Genomic DNA, 20,966 nt, shown 5'->3' on the forward strand with positions numbered 1-20,966 from the left:
TATGTTTGCATTCCTCTTATATGGACACAGTCTGTTAGTAATACTTGGAGACAGCGGAATATTGAGTTCAAGCTTAACCAAAGCAAATAATGAAGAAAAGCATCCTCCCTCCAGATCCTTCTTGTGTATTACCAGATCTCTACTAGTAGAGGATACCAGCCTAAATAAACTTGGAGGCAGACCTGGGAACCAAAGCTTCTTTCTTCCAAATGATTTGTCCTCCACCTATTTTATCATCTGCACAAGTCAGAAATTCTTACTACCCCTGGAAGCTCCATACTTCCTGACAACTCCAGTCAGCAGGGCTGTCAGGCATTCTCATTGAAGACATGCAGACAGAAGATTTCTCATTACCATAAACCAGATAATCAACTATTTAATGAGAATGGGATTGGACACTAGGTACCCTATGAACTACTCTAACAAGATAAGATTATCTAGAAAACACCATTCACTCTAAAAGTAGATGTTTAACTGTAGGATTTACTTTTTTCATTCTCCTTCCCAAATGACTGAGAAGGTAAAGATTAAAACATTACCTGTTTGTCCTTCTGCTGGCTTCGGTCTCCTGATGGCCACAATCTCCATGAGTCATTGTCAATAACATCAGCAAGAACAATTTCTTTTGTCAGTACGTTAACACCAAATTCAATCTAAAAAACACAGTAAGAATCCTATTATAGGGATTATACACTGACATGTTTCCAGTCAGGACCAGGACTGTGAGAAATTACATTCTTTTACCTTCAGGTCTACCAGAGTGCAGTTTTGGGGCTGCCATGATTTTTCCAGTATCTCAAAAACAGCTTGAGTAGATCGGGACATAATATCCACTTCAGTCTGACCAATAGTAAGTCCAGCAAAACAGAATTTTGCTTCAATTATCTGCTCCTCAGACCACTGTGGATCATTATTAGCATCATCCTGTTAAGAAAACCAAAACATATATAGCAATCTTAAAGATAATACTAGGTTTTGTTTGTTTTCCAAAAGACAAATTATGGTTTCAACCCAGTATTTTACAATTAGCACTGAAAAAACAAAAGCATCAGCAACATTAAACACAGTTGCTGTAACATCTGAAGATCTTTAAAAGCACTTGCAGGTTTTCATAGGGTACACTGCAAACACACATTCCCAAAGAAGTTTAGAATCCTAAGGAGCTAGGTACCTGCTTACCCTCACCTTCCAAGAACTCTTTAATTGTCTCAAGTATGTCACCACATTCATTACAACTGATGCATTAGGCTTATGCCTAAGGAGTCCTTGTATCTTAAAAATAAAAGGTTTTTCTATTATTTTTTGTATAGTTTGGCCTCTTTTTCTTTGAGAGACCTGTAAGCCAGTATTACATTATACACACTTTAGACAAAACAACTGTTGGACAAGACCACCAGAAAACATTACTACAGCAAAACTACAGAGGATAGGTTAGCCACCTGCACTCCTTGCTTTATCTGTCAGCATTTTAAAGGAGATAATACAGTTCTAACTCTGTTTAAATTTGATTCACATCACAGGAAAATAAACTTACCTTGTAAAACATCTCAATTTTGGGTGGGTAAAACCTATACCCCTCTTTGACACCAGGGTTTCTTTTGAGGAAGGAGCCAGTAGCAATTCTTCTGCACACCCATTCAATTGGGATCATTTCACAGTGAGCTGCTATGAAGGCCGTGTCACTCTGTTTCCTGACAAAAGCAGTTTTGATTCCTAAATATAAAGAAAACAGCTTAGATCCATTACTATCCACGCTCCATAGCTGAAGTAAGAGTCACAAACATCTTTAACGTCCAACCAAACCTGGTTCTTCTCCAGACTTTAGAGAAATACTGAATTTCTTCAGGGTATTTAAAGCATACTCTGACCTTGCAGAACACAATCAATGCAGTTATCTTCCACAAGTCATGAGTTTTGACAATTTTATCATACAACTCTTGCTTGTCTCTCAGAACCTTATGCTCTGGTCAGAAATCATATTCTTGCAAATAATTTCATTCACAGAGCTATAAAAGACAAAAATCTATCCCTCACAATGGTTTGCTTTTCAACAAGGTTAGCAGCAACCGTGCTCTCTGGTGGAAGATCCATTATACAGAGAACAGTAGTTGGAAGTGGAAGAGTTAGAGGACAGTGGTCCTTAATAAATGAGGATGGGGCTGGGAGGAGAATGGACGTGGTCCCCCCCTTCATTACAAACTAACATTTATTTAGAGCACTAGATTCTAGAGATTTATCAGGCAAAAGACACTAAGACTCAGAAGTATGTACACTCACACAAATCTGCTGTAGAAAGTCAATCTTTCAACATAATTCTAAGATGACTCCATATTAAACAGGGACAGATATGCACTGTAAGCACAAAATGGCTCTTTTTTCAATTTCAATCGTGACTTAAGTCCCACCTGTCTCTCCTTGGGGCAAGACAACTGTCAAGCCTAATGGGCATCTGCCAGTAACAGAAGACAAAGGTGCTGTGTCCAGTCAGACCAAGAAGTAGCTCTATTCCATTCTACTTCCAGAGCCACAAAGGAAGAATTAAAGCCTTGAAGTACAGTGTTAACATCTAAGCTTCAGATTTTGTTGCACCACTCTCAAGGGCAGAATGATTTACATATCACCTGCACTTAAGTCACTTCTGAATCCAGGCATTAAGGCTCCTGCATGGTTTACTACTATATTTTTATCAGTGCAGATGTGTGCTTCTGAAGGGCTGACATTAGCTCTATTATGCAGGGGACAGAAACTTTAACAGAACTTTGTAAATCATCACCTTTGAAAGATGAGGTTAAGACAAGTTTCGCAAAGCAAACAAACTACTTCTAGATAAGGCATTTACTTTATCTGCAATTTATGCCAGTCAAATAAGCAAACTGGAATCCTGAAAGCTCTTTTGTTGCTTTAAAATGCAGCTTCAGTTTACTCTGCAGTCTTTTTTCCACAGAACCTGAAGTTACTGAGTATGAGTCACTTAAGGATCTTTGAGAGATCCAACTTTTTGAGATGCATGACTTACTAACTTTAAATGTGAAGATCTGTAGGATATTGGCTATTTTAATTGTTATCTCAACAACTGCCATTTAAGAATTAGGTAAAACATCTCACTGATTGTTCCTAAATGAAAACTAGTCGTTTTCATCAACTGTAAATACAATCAGAAAGACCATCTTTGTACTGTATGCACAACAGGCTTCCCAGAAGGCCAGTGGCTGAGGATTACACTGAATGACTTGATGAGTCTTTGCCCATATCATAAAAACTACTTGCACAGAAATACAGCTAGTTACAACTCTATACAAACAATCTTTCTCTTCCCCATGTATGACTTACGCTAGGACTTCAGTGTTTGACTGAAAACTGTTACTTACAACAGACAAGGCAACTTTCAGACCAAGTCAGCTGGTACTTGATGCAACCTTTGTGCAAATGCTTTGAAGTGCAGTGGGCACACAGCTATGAGCAGTCTTAACCCAGTTTCTGGGTGTCTGTACTGTTTGCAAACCCATGCTGGAAGCCCATCAGCACATATTCCTCCCTGCAACTGACAAACTTCTCAAAGACACTTAAAAATGCCATTTTAAAGCAAAGATACTGGGCTCCATTTTTGGAAGCCTGGGACAATTGAGTGACTCAAGTTACCTATATACTCCATAAAAGCTCGCTTTCAGCATGAGAAATATTTTAAGCCTTTTAAAGTTAATATTAAAGTACCTGATACCTTCAATAGAGACCAATATATGCATTTACGATATAGCCCTCGTGTTTAAGTACAAAGTGTACAGAAAGTTTATATTGATATAGCACATAGAACTGAGAGGGGAAAAGCAAAAACACGTAAAGCGATACTCTACCTTTAACCTCATACACAAATTCCACACAGTTCAAACTTAGTCTGGTGGCACCACTAGCTACCAGATGCTTCTCTGCAGGCAGATGCAGCAAGAAAGACGAGATGCATCCAGTCTGCTACTACAGACAAGGGGGAGTGGGGCCAGGGAAGAACAGGCACAAGTAAAGGGGAGGATGAGGACTGTGTCCAAACAAGCAGGAGAAACGATCCAAGTGCTATCTGTGACTAGAAGATTACTTCAGATCATCTCACGGTACAGATGAGCCAGTTCCCCACCATGCTCCACAGTACCAGAGAGCATAACTAACAACTAAGAGAAAAACTAACAGAGGAAACCACTAGAGCCTCAAGGTAGGACAAACCAACCTACAGAAACAATACTGGTTTGTAATAGCATCTGTAATACACGGGCACGTCTTCTACCTTTGAAATACCTACCGGCTTCCTGAAGCAACTGAAACACACAGCTAGTTGTTGTATTGGAAATGGCAGCCTTCCCTTCCATTCGGTCCTTTCTCGCTGCATTTCCCGCTGTTATTTGGTCTTTTGACTGCATGAGAACACATCCCGGGATGTCTGGCAGCTCGTACACTTCTTTCGTTTTACCTTCATTAACTTTCTTACCAAGTTTCAGGTCTAGAGAAACAAGGACGGACAGGATTTTATTTCACTTCCGCACGGCAGCCCACGCGATCCCGCGCACCGCCGGGCCCGCGGCTCCCACGCCAAGCCAAAGCCTCACCCGCGGGGGTTCTTCTCCCTCCCTCCCTCCCTCCGAGCAGCAAAGCACTGGCTCGCAACTCCTGCCCGTGCGGCCCCGGCGACATGAGGGCCACGGTCTGCGACACGCAGCCTCCGCCACAGCGCGGACCTGCCGCCAGAGGGTTCACCGGCATCTTAACTTTCGAGCTTCGGGACAAACCTAAAGCTCAGAAAGTCAAACGGCGCGGGCCGGCAGCGGCAACCACCCGCAGCATCCTCCGTCCGCAGCGGGTGAGGCTCGAAGCCTCTGCCCGGAGCGTTCTCCCCGATGGACGGGGGGCGGCCGTGCCTCCTCGGGCTGGGGCACGGACCCTGCCCCCGCCAAAAAACAAAAAGAAAAAGAAGGTAAAACTTCGCGAGGGTAAAGTTCGCCGCCAAGCACGTACAGCCCAAGCCCGGCCGAGCGGCCACCGCGACTTGGGAGCGGCGCCGCGACCCCTTGTCCGTGCCTGGCTCCCCGGGGCGCGCAGGCAGGGGGACAGGCGTTACCTGATGCGGCGGGGGCCATGGCTACGGCAGCAGGAGCAGGCACCTAGGGCACAGAAGAGAAGCTGAACACACGCCACCGAGCTCCGCCGCGAGGTAAGAAGGGGCCGGCGGAAGGGGCGGGCAGGCGGGTCGGCGGGCGCGGCCGGCCAATCGCCGCCTAAAGCGGCGGGGACGGCCCGCGCCCCTCTCCTCCCCGCCGAGCCCCCGGGCCGAACCTTCCCCCTGCCCCGCCACCGCCGGCCCTATGCAAACACAGCCCCGGCCCCCTTGCCGGCCAATACCCGCACCGCGCTCGGCCCTCGGCTCCCCGCCCCCCCATCCCCCGCCCGTCGCGGCCGCGGGGGCAGCGGCCCGGGGCGGCGGCGCCTGGCTGGAAGCGGCCCGGGGGAGGGGGCGGCGCGCGGCCCGGGGGCGCCCCCCCGTATGCAAATGAGGGCGGCCGCCCGGCAGGGTACCGGCGGCCCCGCGCGGCGCGGCGCTGTTGGCTGCGCGCGGCGCCGGCGGGAGCGCGCGAGGGCCGCCACAGCGGGGCCGGGAGCGGAGCGGAGCGGAGGGGCGCCGCCACGTGCCGCCCGCGCCATGGAGCTGGAGGAGCTGGGCATCCGGGAGGAGTGCGGCGTGTTCGGCTGCATCGCCTCCGGCGCCTGGCCCACGGAGCTGGACGTGCCCCATGTGATCACGCTGGGGCTGGTGGGGCTGCAGCACAGGTAAGGGGGCACGGAGGGGGTCGGGATCGGGGCCGATGGGGCCAGCCGTCCGAAACCACTGTCTCTGCGGCGGCTGTCCCGGGGGCGGTCGGAGCCCCGCGCTGGCACGTGCAGCCGAGAGGGCCGCGGCTCGGCGCGGGCGGGAGTGCTGCTCGCTCCGGAGCGTCCCGTCGCTTCCTTCCGCTCCGCGCCGGCGGGGGAGCCCCGGCAGCATCCCGGTGGTGAAGCGCAAGGAACGCCGTCCCAGGCCGCCCCCGCCGAAGGAGCCAGCTGTCGGCCGCGCTTTGGACCTCGGCTACATCTCGCTTAAAGTCGCACTCGCCTCGCCTGCCGGTGGCCGCCGGGCCGGGCGTTCGCACGCCGCACGCTGCCCGGGGCCCTCCGGAGGTGCGCGCAGGCGAGCGGAGGGGATGCGCTCCCCGCCGCCGCGTTCCGGGCCACGCCGCGCCGGGCGAGTCACGGGGCGCCGACCTCCTGGCGCGCCGCGGCCCGGCCCGCCGGCACCCACAGCCGCGCTCGGGATGCTCGTGCGAAAGCCCAGCTCGCACAAATCGAGACTACCGGCACGTGGTGCTTGAGCGTTTTGCGCACCTCCTAGCCGGAGCTGTTAAAATGCATCACCTTGACAAAATAAAAGTTCTGTTCTATCTGACACGCCTGTGGCTATGTACAGCAGCCCAGACTCACTGCCATTCCCTGTGGATGCAGAGCCTAGAAATGAAGTTTGGGTTCTGCATCCCTTTGGTATTCACATAAATAATGTTACATGCTGACAGACACCAACTTTTTTTTCCGTGGTGCCAGAAGGGTATGTCCTGTCGGGGGGGAGAGGGGGGAAACAAATGAGCAGCCAAACGAGCACAGGCTAGTGTTGTAGCACATGCCTGTAGCACGAACACCTGTATGATATTAGGCTGAACTTCCCATTTGCAAAAAGTGGGCAGGGTGATCACACACTGACAGGCTGGGGAGGTGAGCTTCTCTAAGGACACCTGCACTAAAAAGATAAAACGATTCCTGAATTTTTGAGGTCACAGACATGCTGCCCAAACGTTTTGGACCAACAAAAGAAAATTGTTTACACTGAGGTTTTCTGTTTATTACAGCTGAGTTTCATATACTCTTTCTGGTAAAATGCAGCATCCCTGCATGACTCATATACTAACAATCTTCCTTACGATATAGTGTGTCATTCATAAACTATATGTATTTGCCAATGCCCATCAAAAATGTTTTTGGAGCAACAGAGCTGCAGAATGCAAGGAACAAAGCTATGTGATCAAGTCTCGTTTTTATGTGATCAAGTCTCGTTTTAGGTTGTGCCCTTTTTCTGTGAAGAGGCTGGAAAAAGCCTTGCCTTATTTGTGCTCACAGTTGTGGATCCACACCGGTGGATCTCGAGTTTCTCAGTTGGCAATAAAATGGTTGCCATACATTCATTACTTTGCAGCTTCTTATCTCAATTTTCATTGCAACCTAATTGCAGGATTTTTCAATACACATTTTTGGATGGTGGTTTTTTTTTTTTTTTTTGGTTGGTTTTGGTTTTTTTTCTTGCTGGGCACTTGACAAATATATTTGATTTCCATGAGCTCTTCACTATCAGACATCCCCTGGGAGGACACAACTGTAGACAGCAATACTAATGTTGTGACTGAAACTGTAAGTAATTCACATGTTCCACAGCATGTGTGCACTACCTCCAATTCTGATCTGTCTCAATAATTGTCACAATTTTTAAGGGATGCTTGCTTGAAAACGTAAACATTATTGTATCTGTAAAATGAAACAGTCTGTTCAATTAGGCACACCTCTGCAAGCACTCAATAAAATTCTATTAACTAGCTCAGATGTTTATATTCCCATTTCCTTCTTTACTGTTTCTCTCCAGCCTCTTGGCATTTTTCCTACTGTGAGGTGTGGAAGAGGTAGCATCCCTATCAGGAAGTAGTAGGATAACAGCTGTTTTCCTTCCTTTTTGTAATATCTCTTGAAAACCAGAATTAAGATTTTACATTTACTGTATCAGTGTATTTCATTAAGCTCATTCTTTTAAACTTGAAAAATAAGAAATGTCTCTTAACTGTAAAAAATTATATAAAAGAGAGGTATGGTAAATGTTACTATTCAGTCCCAATCGTGCCTATGTGTCCAACAGAAATTTGACTAACCACTAGAAAATACAGTCCTTAGACCTCACCCTCAAATTGGTATGGAAGTTTAGGTAGCAACTACTGGCCTTAGACACTAATCTGCATGTTCATTTATATGCAAATTAGTCCAGTGCAACAAATCCAATGACAGAATTTGGCCCTTAATTCATGTTAGATCTCACAAATGGCACTGTATCAAACTGCATTTTTGAGATGATTAGTCCATGAGGAAGAGACAGCTATTTGGAACAGGTTAACAGTCCTAATCTTTGAAATCTTATCTGTATACATAAAGATCCAGGGTGTTTGTTATATTCCACAAAAAAAGTGCAGCATTAGTTCTTGGTGCCTTTATGTTCCAATTTGCCTGGCTGCAGCACTGTGAAGGACTTTGCCGTTTCTTCTAAATGGTCTAAAATGAGTACACAGTTTATGTCACAGTGTTGAAAAGATATTATGGCACTGTAGAGATTTACTGCAATGGGGAAGTAAATAAACAGTAACTGAAATAAAGGAAGTAACTGAAAACTTGGAGATCACATGCTGGGTCAAACTACCAAATCATGTATTCAATGGCTTGTGTTTGAGTCATGCTTATTTTTTCACTGAAACTATTCTGCATGAAAAATCGGGTGTATATGTGTAAGCAAGGTTCTGGAGAGGGCCCACAAATAGGCACATCCTGAAAAATTATATACAGGCTTAAAATTTCACTACCTTGCCATAAACAACAACTTCAAAATGAATGTTTATGTGTTTGTTTTTGTTTGGTTCTTTTTTTTAATTAAAAAGCAGCTGCTAGTTTGTTGAAACTGATATTGGCACTGCTTTGTGGCATTAGTTAGAGCATGGCTTTTTATTGGTTTTTTTACTTTATAATGGTGAACTGTGAATTAAAATGAAAACCCACTCACAGGCTCATCAAGGCCATTGCACCAATGTAACTTGAGACCATTTTAAAGTAATTTTCAGCTGTTTTTAACACGTTACAGTTATGTTAGTGAATTCTCATTACATTCAAAACTTTCAAGGTGCTCAAGTTAATCCTGTTATTATGGTGTCAATATTAACAAGGCCTAAAAGTGAATGTTCTAAATCATCTTTACAATTTGCAAGCCAGGGAATAAAGTCACTGCAAAAGCCACTGACAGCATGCCAAAATAGAGGATATTGGTAAGGAGATGACTTTCTTGGGGGCGGTGAGGGAGGGAGGAGGAGTACTTTGAGTTACAAATCTATTAAACGTCATTTGAGTCCTTGACCAGGACAGATTTGCCAAGTTAATCTTGGAACAAGTGTGATTTCTGTTATCTTTTTTTTGCAAAATTCCCTGAAAAAAGTATTTTTGGCAGTAATACTGTGTACTGAAACATGAGTGTATCCAGCTTGGTACTGATTTTTAGCAAACCTCTTTAAAAGGCCCCTCTCTTCTGTGCAGGTGGAATGCTCCTTGTCCCAACTCAGCTGGGTTTATGTATGGAATTTATTGTGGGAATCGAAGTAAATGGAAAGTGGAGGCTTGTTCAGCATGTCTTTTTGCTACCTTCCCTGTTATTATGCTTTACTAAATTCCACACAACAGAACCCAAATAATCACCACTGTAAGTGAAGAATTTTTACTTCTCTTTCAATCTAGTAGAATTCCTAGTTGCTTCCCAATATAGCATAAAGTAAGGGTTTATCTACATTTTATATACAACCCCTTTGATAAGGGTTTTTTAAAAGGCTATTTAGTGAGCTATTGGCATCCTGTCTTACACTCTGAATCTTTCAAACACAAAGCTTGAAACTGCAATAATATTTGGGTGGGAAGTTTCTGAAGAATATGGGTGTGCTACAGGTAATGATCCTTTTTTGTGGTTGCATTTGATTATCAGCCATAATGATTCTCTGATTCTGTGACAATTTGGTATGGAACATTTACCTCTTCATTTGATCTGAAGGACCCATTACAGGTTCAGCAGATCCCTCGTTCCAGATGCAAAAACTACATTGTTAAATGTTTTAATTGTCTAAATTACAAATTTTGTAATCGAGCATATTTCTGTGTAAATTCCCTGTGGAACATACTAAGATGTTTGTCAAGCTAGTGATTGAGTCTGTATACTGTTTTACCAGAACATTCATGCTGTATGTGCTGGTAAAACATTACTGAGCACTTTCAAGAGACTCTTGCAGAATGTGGATATACTAACATTTTATCTTTTAGTTCTATCTTGGATTTAATTGATAGGCCGCCCATGCAGCTAGCTGCTGACAACCCCTTTTAATTACATGCCACAAAGCTTACTCTTGCAGGGAGGAGGAGGGAGACCTTTTTTCTGTTACATCCTGCAGGGCTCAGGTTCCTGCATGCTCACTTCCTCAGAAAGTGAAGAATGAGCTAGGTTTCCATTCTAACCGAGTTCAAATCTCTTAGATATACATGTCACAAAATGCAGCTAAGTTCTTTTCTCTGGGTGTGGAGTAACTGACTGGAATGAGGTAACAAGAGTGGAAAAACCGGGAGAAGAGGTGGTGCCAAAATGTATATACAGGGTGATGTTTCAGAGACAACCATTATGTTTATTGTGGCCAACAGACTTTCTATTAAATGAACCAAGCCATAGAGCTGGAGTGAGGCTGTTGGTTTTTCATCACATTGACTGTAGTTATGTCATCCACACAGGCATGATACAACTGTCCAGTCATTTTCACAGGACTGTTAAGTTGTGGCTCGTCTGCCCACAACTTAAATGTGAGCCTAATGAATAGAGGGAGGGTTGTACACTGCATGGGAGGTTCAGTTCAAAAAACCTGCCCTGTCTCCTCTTTCTGCAGTCTTACACTTTTTGAACTTTTAAACTAAAAAAAAAGAAAAGTGGAGTTGTTGGGGGGGGGGGGGGCTTTTTTCTTAGGTTAGTTTTAAATTAAATCATTTCAGTCAGTTGGTTAATCACTTGGCCACATGAGTGCTTATGCCAACAAAAAGGAAAGCTTGCTGAGGGAGACAGAACATAGAGTGAGTCTGGAGGGAGAATCTTTGTTAGCTAACAATGCCAGGTAGTGCTTTTGGACCCACCAACAATGCAGGTATTTCTGCTCCCGGGAGTTCATTCTCCAGGCATTTTGCCCAAGTACAGTTTGGAAATACTTTAAATGGGGCATTCAGAGGACTTGCCAGAGAAACAGTCCTATCATAGACATGTAAAGTGACACATTGTCTCCATGAATGAGAGTGCTTTAGAGAAGAATTGAACTTTTAAAAATAGGTGACAGTGGTGATTGTTCCATTTATCTGTCACACCTCAAAAATTTCACTATCACCATTTGCAAACTGGGGAGGAGACAGATTTTCCCTCACAGTGATATGAATGGCCCCCTGGAAACTGCAGATATTTGAGAAGAGCACAGATCTCTGTTTTTACAGAATTGCTGCTTTTGCCATCATTACGTGGTGTTGGTTTTTAAGCTGGATCATTTTCATGATATTATTTGTATTAAGATTTCAAGGAGCAGTTACATGGAAATGACTTAGTTGTCATTTCTGCTGAGAAGGAACCACATTATGCACCCATATCTAAGAAGGCCTCTCCTCCAAAAGCCTTTCAGTCCTATGGTAGTGTTCTCACACATATGGCATGTATCAGATGGTGTTCCAAATTCAATTTAACTTGTCTGTTGCTAGGTGTGCTCAGACTAAGTATTGTGCAACATGTGTAAAGCTGTGATCAGAGCAGAGACACAGCACAAGCAATTATAAAAATACACTGGAAGGATGAGTTGGGTTACTAATGCTATTTTTTAAGAGACTTTTTTTCCTGAGAAATCCTTCACTTAGTGACATTCTGTTTAGCCCACTGTTACTACCCCAGGAGATGTTGTGAAAAGGAGACATGCCACAGCCTAAGCATCTGGAATTCTAAATGTGTAACACTTATTTGTCTCTAAGCAAAAAGTGATGTGGAATAATAACTACAGCTGCAGTGAAGAAAGATTGTCTTCAATGCACTTTGGTGAACAAAGAAGGAGATAGCTTTCTGACTGAAACAATTACAAAAAGCAAGCTATGCTTGGAAGGCACAAAAGAGAAGAGAAGTGGAATCCCAAACAAAGGGAAGTCCACCTTCTTTGGACATTTTTTTGTCAAGTAAATCCCGCTCTCTGGAAAGTTTTCCAAGAAAAAAGCCTTCTACTTGGAAAGCCACTTGTGTTCTTTTTTTTTCTGATCAGTTCTTGCTTCACATTTGCCCTCTCTAGTCTTCATGTAAACAGTTTCCAAATAGAGACTGCACGTGTGCTTTGAAGTTCTCTGCTCAGACCTGCTAGGAATTTAGACAGTCCTCTGCCTTTGTGCTTTTGTGCAGTTCTCACCTGAACAACAGCATTTGAGAACAGATACATATTTCTTGAAGGATTTGCTTATTTTAGTGAATAAAATAAGCCTTTTATTTTTTATTTTCTGGAAGAAGAGAGTTTTTTGGGGAACATCATACTGAATGACAGCAGAGTTTTGGAAAGACTGGGATCCTTGTGCATCACTCAGAATTCCAAGTGCAGTTTGTCTTCTTAGCAGTGCTAACTGCCTCCCTCAGGTTAGCTTTTCTTCTGTGAGGGAGGGCAGTCACACTGCAACAAAAAAACACCTTTGAGCTGCTCAAAGTTAGGCCTAGCACAGCTGAGAACTTGCTGGGCTGGTTCAACTCACCAACTATACAGAAAACCATTTGCTTTATTTTCCCAGCTGGGCTAGTGTTTTGTCAGGTCATTGAGCTGATGTGGTTCATAGGGGATCCAGTAAGCGTAAGACTGAGAAGCTCAGAGTAGACATTGAGGAAAAAGGATCTTCTTGTGTCAGTGAGTTAGAAAATGAGCTTCAGCTGCTTTAACACCTTGCACTCATGGAACAGAGTGCATAGAGCAGAATGTGTAAATGATCCATGTTATTTTCAGTCCAGTTATTTTAAAAACTTAATTGGAATCTTAAGTTGAACTAAACTGTTTAAATGTACTGGAGTGAATTAGAGTTGGATCACACATTTTTCTGGTTCGTATGTGGATGGAGTGACCTGTAATTTTAGCACTGCTAGGAATAGTGAGGTAGGTCTTCAAGCTGGCTTGGTGTGTTCTAGAAGGATACCTGACTGTGCCCTGATAGGCCAGGGATGGATCCTTTGTGCTATCAAAGACAGCAGTTCTGTATGCAAGTAGTAGAACAGATGCAAGTGCAAAGATGTATCTTTGAACTAACTCACTACGAAGAGAAGGAAGATTTTTAAACTGATGATGGTACTAGTATTACAAGCCAAAGAAGGCTTAAACTGAGAAACCAGTGTAAAATGTGCAAAGTAGTAGAAGAGCAATACACTGGAACAACTCTGTGTGTCATTGCATAAACTAAAATGATCGAAACCCTCTGATTTTTTAGGGATCTTTCTCTGACTTCTCAGAATTCTTATAAAAGTGCTAGTCAAATGGCAGACAATCTACTTGATTTACCTTTAGAACATCTCTTAGAAAGGAATTAACATGAAAATAGTTAATCATAGAGCAGGAAATAAAGCACTACATCCAGTAATATTTTTGGGTAAGATTTTGTAATGATGGATTTTAGGCCTCTTTATATTAAAAAAACCCAACCTGACAGGCCTTACTGCTGCAGTAAGGACTTGGCTATTTGACTGCAGTTGTGCCTTTGTGTGTGCCCAGAACTGACCTAGCTTTGTCAGGGCTGTGTAGATCTATGCCCAAACATGACTGAGATCCAGAAACGAGATGTTCTGCTTGAACACGCCAAACGGAAAACCCTGGAAATGCATGTCTTGTACTCAGTGCTGTAAAGCACTTAGTCAGAAAAGGAAGTAGTGGCTAGTAGGATTTTTCAGAGTAACTCTTGGTTATGGCCTGGCATTTGTCACTTACCATGCCATTGTTCCCTGAACTGTTTCTATGTTTTCTGTACTTCATTTGGTTATTGGACAAGGCAGACCTCTTGTCAAGTACAGAACAGGGACCAGAACCCACACCTGCCCTTTCTAGGTGGGCGTCACCTTTGTGTACTTTCTCTCTGGCTCACTGACTTCTCCAGTTAATTGCTGCACAGCACCAGCCCTTCAGCAGGCAGACGGGGATGCTCCCCCAGCCCAACATTGGCAGGCAGCAAGGGTAGGAGGAAGGTGATAAAGGAACTAAGCGATGTGTTTTCCCCACCAGCCTTGCCTAACTAAAAAGAGGTTCTCTTAGGGCTTTCACTGTTTGATTAATTGCAGAGGACTAACTTGCCAGGAAGGTCATTGAGACAGTAACTAGAAGTGATGTGATGAAATTTTAACTGTACATGTTTTCTTTGATACGTCAGTGTTACTTTCTTTCAGCTAAGCCTGTTAATTGTGGCATGTAGGTGAAGCCAAGGCATGTAGCCAGAGGTTCTAGCTTTTATTAGAATAACTGGCTTCAACACTAAAAGCTCATAGTTAAGGATTATAATGGGAACACGACTTTGTTTTAGTTTAAATGACTGAAGGTGAATATATTAAAGGGGAGCAAACATGTATTCACGTGGGTGACCTATACTCATAAATAATTCTATTTAATTTCTTACTGAGAGAATCTCTTTGCATGCTAATTTCATAGAAAGTTCATTAAACCAACCTGTTGTATGACTGATGGATCAGCACACAGCTGTGTTCTGTTGAGGTCTTGCATTTCTTCCTGCTTACAAAGCCTTTCTAACAGTAACTTTTTGCCTTCTGTTACTGTGTGCATTCTCTCTGTTAATAGTTTTTGGAAGTGGAGTATGGTGTTGTCAGAAGCACTTTTCTTGAGCGGAACGGGTGACAGCTCTGTGAACAAAAGCAAAATGCAGAGTTAAAATGCACAAGTCAGTGAACTGCTGACACTGAAGCTTAGGTAGGACACGATAGATTTTCCTAATGCCGTCCTTCTGTTAACGCTCTATCAGGAGGCGTTGCCTGGTGTTGTGCAAGGGGTCACTGTATAATGGCAAGTAGGAATAAAGCAGACTTGGTAAAAATCAATCATATTTGAAACTTCCAGCTTTGCCTAGCTACTGCTTTCTGCAAGATCTACTTATCTAATAGGCAATCAATGAAAGTGTGTTTCATCATGTAGAGTTAGTCCCGTTAATGCAGTTTGTGACAGTGAATGAAGCAGGCTGAGTTCAGAAATGTTGTGGTGGTTGTATCTGTGTTCATCCATAGACAAGACATCACTTCAGTATTAAAAATAGGGACAAACCTCCTAAAAATTAAATTTTGTCACGTCTCATTGTTGGAATTTTTTACTATTTAGGGCCTGACAGTTCTGCCAGGAATTGAAATAAGCTTCTGACCTTTCCTATATCAGATTGCGTGATGCATAATTATAACCATCTCTTCATTTTTCTCTCTCGGTGATTCTATGGCATATCTTCTCTTTGGAATAGCTGTCTTAACCTGTTTTCTCTTGTACAACATGTTGGACATTCTGTGTCTAAACAGGAAATTTCTCCTCTCATTTATTGGCACACACATGTGAAGAAACCACAACCATGGCTGCCATATTTTCTTCTGAGCAATTAAGAATTCTTCTTTTTAAATTCTTTTTATCTTTTCCTTGCACTTGATTCTTATAAATGAAGGAGGTATTTTGCAATTCTCCTTAGGCCCACATTTATATCGGGACTCTCCTGCAGATTGGGGAAGGCGAGAAATGATGGTTTGGAGCTTGGTATTAAGCTGTAGGATTATTGGGGATTTTTTAACTGAATACTTGAAACTAGAATCTGGCATCCAGTTTAAGAGCAGTGTATAGATGCTCTAAAAAGTCAATCAGTCTCTTACCGTCATTCCTTGTTTTTCTCTTGATAGTCAAGGATCCTGTGTTTGCTGTAACATCTCCCACTGAAACTTAGAAAAGTAAGATGACTCAGTATTTTGCAGAGATTCTCAAAGCACAGTCACAAACCAAAAAGCTTTACACTACAAGAACAAATGTATTGGGACAATACAGGAGCAATGAGAATCTTCTAGAAGAGTTAGGTGCTGGGTTGGCACACACAATTTAAAACTTAACAGAACTTAAGCTTCTTTTCAGAAAGGCCATTCTTTTACTCCCTCCTACGTCACATTTACACAACAGTTTACACAGTCCTTTTCCAGCATGCTAAAATGTAAACCAGCCAATATTTGTTGGCTCAAATATTCTTGGTGTTGACAAATACCATTCATGGAGAGCAGAAATAAGCAGTAATGGCTTCAGTGCCTCAATTTGGAAGAAAATGTCTGTCTTAAGAATGTGATTGAGCACAATAATGAGGCAAGCAAGCAGCAGTGGTTTCATCCCATGGCTTCGTGGATGTCATTCCAGCCTCAACCAGTGGTGCCCCTGGACACCTCATTAGGGCTCTGATTCGTGGCTGAGGACAGCTGGTTTAAGGATACCTCCAGCAGTTTCTGCTCAAGTTGTCTGCCTGGCTTCTGCAAAAATGGTTCAAATCATCAACTAACATTTGTGATGTTGCAAATTATTTTCTGATGTGTTAAGAAAAAATCAGAGTTAGTTGTGGTTTACCATAACCAACTGAGCTCTAAGATGCAGTGGTTAAGTTGCTTCTACAAGAGCATCTGATCTGCCTGGCACAAACAAGAGAAGATGCCTCTGACAGCTGGAGCAATTGTTCAGTCATGAACCCTTACAGCAGACACAAGGTGGTTTCTAGATCAGAGGTCTTTTGATACAAAAATAGAAGCAAACTCTATTTAGAAAACTAATTTTGCTTTAGCAAAATTAATGTAATAATTGCAAATACTTAAATAAACGTCACTGCCCAGGATTTTTCTCTCTCTTGACAGTGGCATGAATTGAATTAATGGAGTTTGCTTTTTCAGAGTTCTCGATTGTTTCACATTTCCACAGATCGAATGGTATGAGCTTGCAGCTCTCTAACCACAAGACTTTATGTGCCTGTGGGGTCACCTCTAAAACCTGCCATATCCTCTAGCACCATTTCACTGTATCCCACTCAAGCTTCCAAAAGCACAAAGATTCTCCAATTAAACATGGAACATTTGAGGTGCTTTCACTTTTTGTTGATGTTCTCACTTCTAAACTCCTCCAAGACTATTTCCATTTGCTGAATATATGACCATGCAGATACAGATTCTTCATTTATTTTCCCTCCTCACTCTGGCCATGTATTTCACCCATAAAGCAATGACTCAACATGCAACCTTCATTTTAAGCTCTGTGTGTCATCATTGAAGCTGTTAGTACCTGATAGGAGACTTGAACTTTCACATCCCCAGCTCGAGGGACCCAAAGGCTGTCTTCTTAAGATACAGTCAACTTCATCGTAAAATCTCATCTTCCTCCTGGGATTACCAAGGTGCTCATTTTCCTTCTGCAGTGCTCGGTATTCATATTTTAGGTTTTTGTACTTTGTGCGACATTGTTTCCAATCTCTGTCTATACCACGTTTCATTAACCTTCTGGCAATTTCCTCAAATATTTCTTTATTTCTTGTGGCCCCTTCCAGCATTTGTTGTATCTTTTCATCTGACCATATATTTATCAGAGCTCTGACTTCATTATCACTCCAGTGTTTCCCCGCTCCAGTATCATTAACTGTAATAACTTTAAAGTGACTTTGTGCTTCTTCCAAGGGAATGTGATTATCTGAAAAGAGAAAGGAAACGAGAACTGAGTATTGCTGAAAATACATATACTGAAGTATGATTGTAGCTCATGATTCTGTAACAAGCCAAAGGATTAATTCATGTTTATAACAACGTCATGTTACAAAAATATTTTAACTTTACATTGTTAATACCCATACATGATTATATTTCTCAGAAGTATGCAAAATATGTAGCAAGTGAAATCTCTTGTTTGCTCTAAGCATCTAAAGTCCCAGTTTGTCAGTGTGATTTTTGTTGGTGTTCTTGTCAAATTAAAAACGGATGTGTATTCACATTCCACATCCAGGAAGGCCACGGGCCTTAAGCTTTAAAGCAACAAGATATCAGCATTGAGAAGACGATGGTTTCCCAGTATGGCTTCAAGTTATAACGGCAAGGCAAAATACCATGCAAATGAAAATGCTACCGGGGATTCAATAGAAGAAAAAAAGTGTTCTGACTGGTCAGAAATAGAAAAATAGAGCTGTGTTTACAGTAGAGATCTGGTTACTACAGCTTTGGTACTGAAATAATAGCACAATTTTGTTTCAGAATAAGTGCACGGAAATTAATACTTACCTGTCCCAGCCATCCGTTTTGCTACTGGTGTACAAGATCTGTCTTCTGAGGTAGTGCTTATAGAATCATCATCTATAGAAACAGAGTTTTAAATAAAAATACTCATGGATGTAGACAAATGAATTGCAAACATTATTGTCCTCCTATGTATCTAACACCTGTCTTCATTTTAAAATGTTGTAACCCATGAGTTATAACAAGTCTTCTGACATATGTCTCTAAATCAAATTGATTATTGGCATGTCTCGTAAGCTCTATGTTTCTTTCTGCCTCTACATTACCCAAAAGGTAGCTGTGGAAGCAACACAAGATTTAAAATACTTGATTAAACACAGAGGCATACATGGATGGTTTATATCTCACATCTTAAATGGATTTGCACCACCTGTTGATTGATTAACACAGATTGATTAATTAGCACAGGTGTGCCTTTCACTTCTTCCCCCGGCTGAGGCGTTATGACGTGGGTTGGGCAGGCTTTATGAGGCTCTGGTGCTGGCTGTAAGGGCATGTGGATTCTCTCGCACTGAACAGGGCTTGGGCTGCAGCCTCTCCCTCTATGGGGTCATGTGTGCTGTGCTTCCCCCACTGCTGTCATAAAGCGAGCAGGGACTTGGCACTTAGAAAGACCACTGTCCTCCTTCAGAGTTTGGAAGCTGAGCAGGTGGCTTGGATGCGATGACGAGTGAGGTGCAGACCCCTGCTGTCAGACCTGCATGCAGTCTCATTTTGTATAAGCTGCGTTTCATACTGCTGGTGGGGCTTTCCTTGTATCTTTGTGAATTATACTACTACAGCAGAAAGAAACTGAAGAGAGACTTTTGCTCCTTATTCCTACTTGTTCTTCTCTATTTAAGACACTTTTTTACTACAATGAAACAAAAGAAAAACCAAAAGTGGTTTAGAGTCTGTATCTGTAAGCTGCCGTGGTGGGTTTCAAAGCTGGGCTTTTTCCCATTGACAGGGGAGGATGTTTGGGTTTGTGGGGAAGGTTGCATACTTTTGTCTTCCTTTAGAAGACAGCCAAGTTTATTTACTTTAGTGTGGAAGGGCTAATCTCTGACATGGGGCTTTTGTGATGGAAATGACATAAGCTGAAGAAAAATTGGAAAGCAAACAATTCATTAAACACTTTTGTGGAAATCTTTAGCCTCAGCTTAAATTACACTGTTTATGTAGGGATAGCTCTATCTGAAACCATTCCATGCGACTTCAATGACAAAACAGAAGACAAAAGAACTATATTTTCTTCTACCAGCATCTGAGTTACCTTCAAAATTCCAGGATAGAAACAGCATTATATTGTATTTCTGCATGTCTACACGCTAGATGTTTTTTACTGCTGCAGAACTGAGGCTGTAATAGCTTTACATCCTTTTGTAGCATAAAAAAATATCCAGGAGCCCTCAGAATTCTTGAAGTCATGTATGGACATCAAAACCCAGCTTTGCTGACTTTGAGCTCATATCCTCATGCTTGGACTTCTGTGAAGCTGAAAGTTCACCTTTGTGTGGAACTCCTTTTTGGATTGGGAAGGAGACAAATATTAGTTCTCATAATTTTTTAGGGGGATGTCATAGACTTAAGTATTTTCAATACAATTATTGGTAAAGGGTAGAGCTAAGTATGCCTTATACATTTTGAAAAACTGAGTGCAGGGTTTAGTCTGTTAGAAATAAGATGTTGTTGGTAAATAAGCATGTTCATTTGGTGTGCTTTCAATAATGATACTTGGTAACATATGCACAGGCTAGTACTTTAAATTGGTATTTGCTTCATAACTTGTTTTCTCTTAAGTGATTTGGCAAATACTTGTTTTTCATAAGCCAGATGCAGGAATAGAATCAGAAATTCTCATAAGCATGGGTGTGTGATTTACTCGAGGTACTAAGAAAAAAGTGATTTTGTAAGTAGACTACCCCATAGCTCTTAAGAAAATACTTGTATCTTCCTTTAACAATTGCAGCTATTGGAAATAAAACTTTCAGGCAAAATAGAGCAGTAGATCTACTCCAGGCCTCTTAAAGGATTTCTTTATTTTTTTTTAAGCTATTACCAGAAACCCCCACGGCTTTCATTTATGTGCTCATTCTCAACCATGCTGGCTCTCTTAATCTCTTTCTGCCTTTGGCACTGGCACTTGTGTACTGCTGACTTGTCTGATTATTATCCTCAATTGGATATTACATGACGGGAACACAGACTTTGTGTGTATAAGGCAGTCAGTTGATTTGGATGACATTTTATTCTGTGTCATTGTGTATGAACTCTTCTCTTTGCATTAGTGTGACCTCGCTATGTTTCTGAACTTTCAGGGACACAGCTTTACTTTATCCTCAGTGTAACGTGTGTTTCTGTGTGTCATTGCTGTGATGGCATTGCTCTGATGGTGTCCTCAACGTCATAATTATTACAGTTGTCTTTGATAATCAAGATCAGCCTGTGCAAACAGTTGTAATAGCTATATTGGAGAGGGTGTCACAACACTCAAACTGCATATGATGTAATCACTGAGAAGGAAGCTCTTGCCTGGGATCTCAGAAATATTGATGCATACAATAGAAATGCTCTTACAGTAGAAACTTTCCGTGAAAGAAAAAACCCAAAGAATTATTGGTGTACTTGCTGGTGCATGGGGTTGTTCCTTCCCAGGTGCAGGACTCCGCACTTGTCCTTGTTGAATCTCATGAGGTTCCTCCCTGCCCAACTCTCAAGCCAGTCGAGATCCCACTGAATGGCAGCACAGCCTTCTGGGGAATCAGCCAGTCCT

General features: G+C 42.5%; 2 protein-coding genes across 6 annotated transcripts in view; one reads left to right on the plus strand and one right to left on the minus strand.

Moving 5' to 3' along the window:
- Positions 1–20,966, minus strand: part of PAICS (phosphoribosylaminoimidazole carboxylase and phosphoribosylaminoimidazolesuccinocarboxamide synthase) — a 41,799-nt gene that overhangs the window by 4,056 nt on the left and 16,777 nt on the right. For 3 of the 5 annotated variants that reach the window (XM_061992566.1, XM_061992570.1, XM_061992567.1), the window contains 9 exons: positions 18,197–18,268; positions 17,214–17,615; positions 15,782–15,847; positions 14,592–14,782; positions 5,102–5,144; positions 4,289–4,486; positions 1,535–1,713; positions 745–924; positions 540–653 (listed from right to left, as the gene is read on the minus strand). In XM_061992566.1, the coding sequence (XP_061848550.1) occupies positions 540–653; positions 745–924; positions 1,535–1,713; positions 4,289–4,486; positions 5,102–5,144; positions 14,592–14,782; positions 15,782–15,847; positions 17,214–17,615; positions 18,197–18,268 (1,445 nt within the window). Of the gene's footprint in view, positions 1–539; positions 654–744; positions 925–1,534; positions 1,714–4,288; positions 4,487–5,101; positions 5,145–5,382; positions 5,487–14,591; positions 14,783–15,781; positions 15,848–17,213; positions 17,616–18,196; positions 18,269–20,966 lie in introns of those variants that run through there. The other 2 variants (XM_061992569.1, XM_061992568.1) reach the window with 2 other exon arrangements.
- The window catches only part of PPAT (phosphoribosyl pyrophosphate amidotransferase), a 50,229-nt gene continuing 34,878 nt past the window's right edge, over positions 5,616–20,966 (plus strand). The window contains exon 1 of the mRNA XM_061992573.1: positions 5,616–5,808. Within this exon, the coding sequence (XP_061848557.1) occupies positions 5,681–5,808 (128 nt within the window). The 5' untranslated portion in view covers positions 5,616–5,680. The remainder of the gene's footprint in view (positions 5,809–20,966) is intronic.

This window comes from Colius striatus, chromosome 3, assembly GCF_028858725.1.
Source record: "Colius striatus isolate bColStr4 chromosome 3, bColStr4.1.hap1, whole genome shotgun sequence".
In the NCBI taxonomy this organism is placed as follows: domain Eukaryota; kingdom Metazoa; phylum Chordata; class Aves; order Coliiformes; family Coliidae; genus Colius; species Colius striatus.